The sequence below is a fragment of the Carassius auratus genome, unplaced genomic scaffold (assembly GCF_003368295.1).
Source record: "Carassius auratus strain Wakin unplaced genomic scaffold, ASM336829v1 scaf_tig00017470, whole genome shotgun sequence".
Classification (NCBI taxonomy): Eukaryota; Metazoa; Chordata; class Actinopteri; order Cypriniformes; family Cyprinidae; genus Carassius; species Carassius auratus.
Window position 1 is genome coordinate 73,163 of NW_020524787.1, and position 9,164 is coordinate 82,326.

The 9,164-nt window shown below is 37.8% G+C and overlaps 2 protein-coding genes across 2 annotated transcripts; both read left to right on the top strand.

Moving 5' to 3' along the window:
* The first annotated feature begins 894 nt into the window (after positions 1-894).
* LOC113075687 (hairy/enhancer-of-split related with YRPW motif protein 2-like) lies at positions 895-5,056 on the top strand. Its single transcript, XM_026248371.1, has 5 exons — positions 895-1,093; positions 2,017-2,095; positions 2,209-2,292; positions 2,515-2,596; positions 3,588-5,056. Exons 1-5 carry the CDS (start codon positions 1,011-1,013, stop codon positions 4,244-4,246), a joined length of 987 nt encoding a protein of 328 aa, XP_026104156.1. The 5' UTR covers positions 895-1,010; the 3' UTR covers positions 4,247-5,056.
* Positions 5,057-7,523: 2,467 nt separating this feature from the next.
* On the top strand, positions 7,524-9,094 carry LOC113075689 (peroxisomal targeting signal 2 receptor-like). Its single transcript, XM_026248373.1, has 5 exons — positions 7,524-7,836; positions 7,909-7,966; positions 8,394-8,544; positions 8,636-8,713; positions 8,879-9,094. The coding sequence occupies exons 1-5, from the start codon at positions 7,731-7,733 to the stop codon at positions 9,077-9,079; spliced, it is 594 nt and encodes a 197-aa protein (XP_026104158.1). The 5' UTR covers positions 7,524-7,730; the 3' UTR covers positions 9,080-9,094.
* Positions 9,095-9,164: the final 70 nt, after the last annotated feature.

Sequence of the window (9,164 nt, forward strand, 5' to 3'; positions counted from 1 at the left end):
GTCTGTGTCTATGCAGATATTCCTGAACAACTTTGAATACATTTATAATCGTGATATCAGTGTTTACTGAAACATTTTAAAGGACTTTCATTATGTCCACTATTTAACATGCTGCGCTCATTTAAAAAAAAAAAAGCTATGAAAACTTAGATTTTACCATTAAAGTGCTCTCTTGTCAAATATAGGTCCGTTTTACAGGATGTTTTTTTTTTTTTTTTTTTTTTTTTGCTTTACTGCATATGGTAAGGTTACCCGTAAGGATTTACCATAGTTTTGTTGTTGTTGTTGTTCTTAACAAGCATTTTCATAGACACAAGATTAAAATAAGGTTTTCTTTTTTTTCTTTGTAAACATATAAGTAGGGCTGAACATACGTTTTAAAAACGTTTTGGAAACCTAAAAGTGAAAATCGTTTAGCAATGAGCATGGCGAAAAGAAATCACGTGAGGTAAAACCAACTTGAGCTCGAGCGTCGTTAAATAATCGTTCCTTGATTTTCGCGTTAATATGATTCTTAACAAAACAAAATATAACATAAATCGCTAGTTAGATATTCGACAGGTCAGTCAATGAGCGCTAACCCGATTTGGCACGCGTGAGATGAACTTCAAAAAACTGCTGACAGAAGTGTCTTCCTTAAACTCATCAAATAATTCGTACACTCTGCTTCCTCATCTTAGCCTTGCCAGAAACCCTTTACCTAGATGTCCTGCTTTATCTGCACACTGGCCAAGCTCTGTCAGGCTCTGAAACACCGTCGCCTTTCTTGTGCGAAGTGTTTCTCACGCTTCTGGGGCCCTCGGGTGCAGAGCGCGAGTGCTGAAGCTGGGCTGAGTCGATTATCAGGGGAATGAAGTTTGAGACCTCCATTCGGCGGCTCGGGGCGTGTTTTCTTTTTACGGTGGGTGTTCCCAAAGCAGGACGAGGGCGTGAATGTGAGAGTGAGTCTCCAGCGGTTCGTGGGAAAGACGCTCAGAGGGTTTGGTGACTGTACCTGTGCACACTGCATCATGAAGCGGCCTTGTGAGGACAGCACGTCCGACAGCGACATGGACGAAACTATTGATGTGGGCAGCGAGAATAACTACTCTGGGTAAGCGTGCATGGGAACCACAGCTTGTTTGCTGTTCTGTTTCTGAGGATTCACTTTTTACATGCTATTTTAAGATAGTATGCTTTCTTTTGGACATTATATCAAATATTATATTAAATATATAAAATGCACATGGTAATTACATGTATTATAACTAAATATGTTTTATAAAAAGCCTATAAAATATAATTACAAAGAAATAAAATATAATTAATAATGCAGTTTATGGTTTTGATGTTCATAAATACTTGAACAAACATTAGGCTCTGTGGTGCTCAACAGGTCGATAGCTTACTATAGTCAGAAATGTCACTGAATCGTGCATCAGAGAAATTTAAACTTAATATTTTTTCATATATAATGACTGTCTGTACATAAACAGCTGTATTTAACCTAAATACCATTATTAATTTATATACTGTCAGGTGACCTAAAGATTTTGTTAATGTGGTAGGATTTAATTCAAGTTATAGATCAAACTGACTACATTAGCTTGTACCAGCAATCATTTTTATGTTAGATCGAGTAGAAATTTTATTTGCAATTTGTAATTGCATGTTGCCATTTTTTACAGTAACGCTTACATGTTACTTAACAGTATTGTGAAATGTTAAAGACATTTCTAACTATTTGAATGTAGGCTATACATATTACTGAGCTTTTAAGCATTATATTAAGGAATTTTTTTGATTGTTAATAGCTTAACGTTGATATAAAGAATTTTTAATAATTATCACTGTCAAGCATTTAACCTAAAATATGTTGTATGTGGTAAGACAAAAATAACTGGTTTTGTTAGTCAAAAATCAAAAATAATTTAATATGACTGAATAAAAATACAAATAAAAAGTAACTTTTGGTAACATTTATAAACTCTTTATACAGTGCACTGATAAGTTTTCATCCCCCTTTCCCCCCCAAAGTCAAAGCAACGGTTCGTTTATAAAATGTGGCTCACCTTCCACAACATCTCAAGTCATGGCTAGAAAGAAGCGGAGAGGGGTAATTCCAAACTTTTTTATATATATATATATATATATATTTGTTAAAATCTTTAAAACATTTTTTTAAACTCCTAATACATTACTCTCTGATAATTTGTAAATATATTGCAGATCATTGAGAAAAGACGAAGGGACCGAATAAATAATAGTTTATCAGAGTTGCGTCGTCTGGTGCCAACAGCATTTGAGAAACAGGTGAGTAGATATTTCTGCTTCAGCCCTTGCATGTTTTTTACACACACACACACACACACACACACACACACACACACACACACACATATATATATATATATGCAAAGTAGAAGTTCTAATAATAATAATAATTATAATAAATAAAAAGTAAGTGGAAGAGGATGTTGTCAAAGCTATCATATTAAAACACTTATCCTCACATATCCTATTGCTTCTCCCAAGGGATCTGCCAAGTTAGAGAAGGCGGAAATATTGCAGATGACAGTGGATCACTTGAAGATGCTGCAGGCCACGGGAGGAAAAGGTAGTCTGCTTGTCATTGGCTCCCGTTTTGCACACCACATAACACTGCAGTGAAATCTGAGTACAGAGTTCCCTTTTGACCAGATTAAAGTGGAAATCAATGTTAATGGTAGGATTGAACTCGTGGGAAAGTGCCGGCAGGACAAAAGAAGCACTTGACCCTGGGATTGTGTTTGCTTTCATAAATCCATGGGAGGGGAGTGGGGCCACATTCACAGGCTGCACTGTTGGGGGTTTGTTAGGGCTCTCCAATGAGTGTTAAAACCGAAGCACTGGGGAGACAAAACAAACATACAAACAGGTCAGGTCACAATCCCGGTCTGCTTAGGTTTAGTCTCTCGAGCACAGTGAGGTTACATTTTACTCATCATGATAAAAGCTTCAAAATCAAGTCACCTTTATTTATTTAGCACTTGAACTGTTTCACACCAGCTTCATGGTAATAAGTAGGAAAATAACAGAATCAGAGATGCAAACTTCAAATTCAACATCTCCTGAAAAGCAGCTCTACAGAAACAATAATGTCATTAATCAGCTCATCAGTTCCGGGTTAATTCAGTTCAGTTCAGTACCTGTGAAAAGTTAAATTATGAAATTAGTTCAATTCAGCTATAAAGCAGCTCTACACAAGACAATAGTGTCTTTATTTAGCTCGAGTCAGTTCAGTGTTGATTCATTTTAATTCAATCATACTGTAAAAATTGTAAATTATGAAATTAGTTCAATTCAGCTCTGTAGAACACAATGGTGTTATTATTGAGCTCAACTGTTGATTCATAGTTTAGTAAAAGTGTCACTGTTCTAAGTAAGTTCAGTTATAAAAACAGCTCTATAAGAGATAGTAGTGTCATCATTCAGCTCAATTCAATTCAAGTTTTGTTCACATCCATTGGTGTCAGTGCAGTCAAATTGATAATGCAGTATAACAGAATATGAATATGAAGTGTTTTTTAAACAAATATTTTTAATTGTTCTCTCTCACACTCTCTCAGGATACTTTGATGCTCATTCTCTGGCCATGGACTTCATGAGCATCGGCTTCAGGGAGTGTCTCACTGAAGTGGCGAGGTATTTGAGCTCCATTGAAGGTCTGGATTCTAGCGACCCCCTCCGCGTCCGCTTGGTTTCTCACCTCAGCAGCTGCGCCTCGCAGAGGGATGCGGCCGCCATGACCACATCAATGGCCCATCACCAGCAGGCCCTCCACCCACATCACTGGGCCGCCGCTTTGCATCCCATCCCAGCGGCGTTCCTGCAACAAAGCGGACTTCCGTCCTCAGAGAGTTCCTCTAGCAGGCTGTCTGAGGTTCCTCAGAGGGGTGCAGCCCTGCTGACCTCCTCCTTCACCCACAGTGACACCGCGCTCAGAGCGCCCTCTACTGGCAACCTTGCTCCTTGTGTACCGCCACTATCCACCTCGCTGCTTTCGATATCGGCGACCGTTCACGCGGCGGCTGCTGCTGCAGCGGCGCAAACCTTCCCTCTAACGTTTCCCGGAGGATTCCCGCTTTTCAGCCCCAGTGTAACGGCATCTTCAGTGGGTTCTTCTTCCGTGAGCCCTTCCGTTTCCACATCCACCACATCCCAACAGAGCAGCGGAAGAAGCAGTAAACCATACAGACCATGGGGGACTGAAGTGGGAGCGTTTTAAGTGTTGGATTTGCTCTTGTTGAATCTGGACGTCTTCCACACTTTGTACATAAAGGAAAGAAAACAGCTATTGTGCCTGCTTTGGTCAGCACTTTGGGGTTTTTTCTTTACACTTGTGCACATATGTAACATCAAAGATAAGCCAACTTTCTGGAAGGGAAAGAAAGACTGACTTTACACTTCAAGCTGTGTTGAAATCCATAACAATGGAAGAGCAATTTTCATTTTTGAAGAAAAAATCAGTTACTGTTTAACTTCATGTAAAGGGCTGTACTGTGTGACAGTGCATAAACACTGCTAAAATGCTGCATTCGAGATCTTTGATTTGATATTTCTACATAGAAAAAGCATGTGATTTTAACAAACATACAGTAGCATTAGAGTAAAACAGAACAGCTTGTTCAAAGACAAACCAAAGGTTTTGCAGATAATCACTAAAGTGAGGTGTGAATCAGTTTTGTAATCTATGATTTAACAATCCAGTTTGTAAATCTGTATATGTGTAAGATTGTAACTAGAGTTTATATTGAAATTAGACAGATGAGTTGGTATGATGCACTTCAATCACTACTGTTTTTTGGGGGGGGAGACAGGATCTTCTCCGCTTTACACAATAGGGCTACTGAATTAAAAAAAAAATAACATTCACTAATACTCATATGTGAGATTTTCTACTACTGTAACTTTGTTACCTTTTTAATAACCCTACCACACTCTGTAAGATGTAACCATTTTCTATGCAAAAAAAAAACAAAAAAAAAAACAGATGTCCCTGAAGAAACTGCGTGTTTTTTTTATTCTGACACATATGCTATAAAACCATCATTCCATTTGCTTTCACCACAACAGATCGTGGAATTTTATGAGAGAAAGTAATTGTTTTCCCAGAGCATAATTTGAGTTCTTGAAATTGTATGGTGGAAAAAAAATATTTGTGTTCTTTTATGTGTTTTTCTAATAATGCAGAAGAAGCCAATGAAGTGAAACAAACAACTGCAATTATAAGTGCCACTTCAACAGTCATAAATCTGTCGAAAAAATTTAAAGACATACTGAACCCCAAAATGAAAATTTTGCTATTAATCACTTTACCCCCATGTCGTTCCAAACCCGTAAAAGCTTTGTTTGTCTTTGGAACACAATATAAGATATTTTGGATGAAAACTGGGAGGCTTGTGACTACCAGTTGACTTCCAAGTAACGACACTGTCAAAGTCCAGAAAAGTATGAAAGACCGTCAGAATAGTATCGTCAGAATAGTCCATCTGTCATCAGCGGATCAATCTGAATTTTATGAAGCTTCGAGAATACTTTTTGAATGTGAAGAAAACAAAAAAACTTTATTCAACAATTCATCTACTCTGCATCACCGTAACACAATTTTGTGGAATATCCGCGGAGCGCAAGCAGCGTATGGAATAGTGTTGAATAAAGTTGTAATTTTTTTGTTTCCTTCCAGTACAAAAAGTATTCTCATCGATTCATAAAATTCAGATTGAACCAGTGATGGACTATTCTGACAATGTTAGTCAGGGTGGACTATCCCTTTAAAGTTTGCTACAAACACATTATGAATAAAACACACACCAACATTCAACATTGTTACATAATCACCATCAATTTTACATTTTTGTTTGTAAAAACTTTCAATGCCAGATTTGACACTGCAATGATTTCAATTATCACTGGAACATTTTAGAAAACATAAAATATGTTTAATGTGGTAACATCTATGGTTTTGTTGGTCAAAAATATATTAAAAAGTAGTTTTTAAAAGTAACTACAAACAACTTTAAAGTAAGCTAAAAAAAGAAAAAACTTTTCAAATATCTTCTTTTGTTTATAAAATCTGACTATGCCAAATTTGTTGATGCTGCAACCATTTCTAAGTAACCTTTAAGAAGTTCTCATTTGATGTTTACTGTTATTCAAAGACAAGGTCCCTCAAGGTCCCCCTTGGTCCCTCAGGGACAGCTCAAGTCAAAACTTATGTAGCTATTCTGGCGGGCGTGAACAAACCATCGGTCGCACTGCAGTAGTGTGTGCCACATGAAAGCACAACAACACCAGTCACTCCTCCCCAAGATGGGTCTTTATGCAGGCCTAATCCACTCCCTTTATGCCAGGGTCTGTTAGACAGATTTACATTAGTAAATCACTGTCACACCATTAAATTCCTTAAGAGAAAAAGTATCAGCATTTCCAAGTGAATGGGGATTAAGGCAAACAGCGCCTGCTACCCACCGGCAATCATGGGAAAAGTGCGGGGCCATAAATCCGCCGGTTATCTGCTTTAGAGCGGCTGGTTCTCACGCCGGGCCCCTGCCTTTGAAGTGGCCGTCATATATCAAGGGCGCACATGATCTCCCCAAAACATCACACAGGCAAAGAGTCAGCGGTGTGAACATGGTCAGTAAGCCTGTCAGCTTCATTAGTTTCCACACATAAAAATGGTTTAGCTACTACAAGATGTGTTTCATGCTCCAGGCCGCAGGATAAAAGCAGCATAGATATGATCATAGCTCACATAGATCATATTCTAGGCTCGGGGGAACAGGATCAGTCATTTTGACTTTTTAACCTGAACTGTTTGGTATTATCTGTAACATTTAATACACTGAAGAGGATGTATTGAGCATATGAAAGTGAATTGTAAGAGAATATATCTGCTTATCTAGCCTATTGTTTATAATTGCAAAACATAAAGATTATGATTAATGAACTGTCCTCCCACATTTTTAAAACATAATAGAAGCAAACCCATAGATAGATAGATAGATAGATAGATAGATAGATAGATAGATAGATAGATAGATAGATAGATAGATAGATAGATAGATAGATAGATAGATAGATCATTCAATACCATGGTAAATATCAAATGGTTTTTCCTTCACTTTACCACCACAGTACGTTTTGTATAGGAATTACCCGCCAGCATTATTAACATAAAAAAATTTCAGAGAACAATTCCCTCATTATGTTTAATCTTGATGGCACTACAACTGAAAAGACAACAAATGTGTCTTCACTAGAGAAATGCTGCCATCTGGTGCGAGATCATTTTAAGGCGCAGATTGTTTTTCATTTAGTCGTTTTTGCAGACTACGTGCAATTAGCATTTTTTCAAAATATTTCCTGTTGTAGTTTCTATTTTATAAAATCACATAGAATTAAAAGAAAAATAAATAACACGATACATTATATATTAAACTGTGTTCAAACGTCATCCTCGTCTGGCCAATCACAGCTTCGCGTTTTTTCACGCAGTCAAAACACGGAAGTAAACATATGGTATACACACGTTTTGCGCTAAATGTAACAACATTGCAAACGCATTGGTTTCCTGATGTAATTTACCGTTTTATTGATGGTTGAGAATTTATCAACCTTTCGCCGTTGTCGACAAATGTTTGGCGTTTCACCACGAAATAGATTATTTATCGTGAATACATTTTTGGTGGACTTTGGAGTTAGTAAAGAGTATGAAGTCGTTTAAATCTCCAGGCCGTCATGGATATGCGGTGGAGATTTCACCTTTTTTGGCTTCTACGATCGCCTGTGCGTCATCGCAGTATTATGGAATAGCAGGTAATATTTGGAATATTGCATGAACATACATAAATGAAACATATACCAATGAAAACTCTTCGTGTCTTTTAGGATGTGGGACACTGTTTGTGCTGGAGCAGAGAGAGGCAGATGTTTCACTTGTGAGGAGGTAATTTGTTGGCCTCTTTTAAGACTTACTTTTTTTAATACAGTGTTTTTACTCTCTCTCTCACACACACACACACACACACAAACAAAACATATATAGTGTGTGAGTCAATAAATAATAAATAAGCTTTCAATTGATGTATAGTCTGTCAGGATAGGACCATTTTTATTTGACCGAGATACAACTATTTTAAAGTCTGCAATCTGAGGATGGCAAAAAAGAATATATATATATATATATATATATATATATATGATTTTATTTTATGTATTTGTAATGTATTTGTTTGCAGTAAGTAATTAGAATATAGGGTAAATTTCTTAATACGTATTTAAGGCCACCGTAGATGCATGCAGAGTGTCAAGAAGAAGTGGAGATGTGACTGATCATTAAATAGAGGTTGAGTATCTTTCTGTCTCATACACAGTTTTGACTGGAATGATGGGCTCTTCGATGTGACATGGAGCGAGAACAATGAACATGTGCTGGTAACGGGAGGAGGTGATGGATCTTTGCAGATCTGGGACACGGCCAACCCCCAAGGTCCTCTGCAGGTGCTGAAAGGGCACACACAAGAGGTGAGTTCACACCCTCAGTAGTTTATCTTAAAGCTCCCTGCATTTAGCACTTCATAACTTCTGAACTGCAAAACATCTGGCATTGGTGTAGGTGTATTCAGTAGACTGGAGTCAGACACGGGGGGAACACCTGGTGGTATCGGGATCGTGGGATCACACAGCCAAAGTGGTAAGTGGAGACTTAGTTCAATTCTTAACTAATGCTAAAAATGCAGCTAACCTTTAAAATGAAGATGAAACTCTTTCTTTCTGTGTACTGGGGATCAGACATACTGGAAATGTTGTTACTTGTTGACATAAAATGAGCGTCATGGTTGTCCTGTTTTGCACACAGTGGGATCCGGAGCGATGTCAGTTAGTGAACTCCCTGCAGGGTCATGAGGGTGTCATCTACAGCACAATCTGGTCTCCTCATATCCCAGCATGCTTTGCTTCAGCCTCAGGTAGGAAAATGAGCTGTATCTGTCCTTCCATGAAGTTTGAAAGGATTGCTGCTATACTTTTGAAAGTGACAGTGTTGGGATGCAGATATTAGAGTAGACTACAGATATTATAGGGTGATCAGACATGCATAACAAAATGGTACCATTTGGCATGCCAAAACAATCAGAATCAGAATA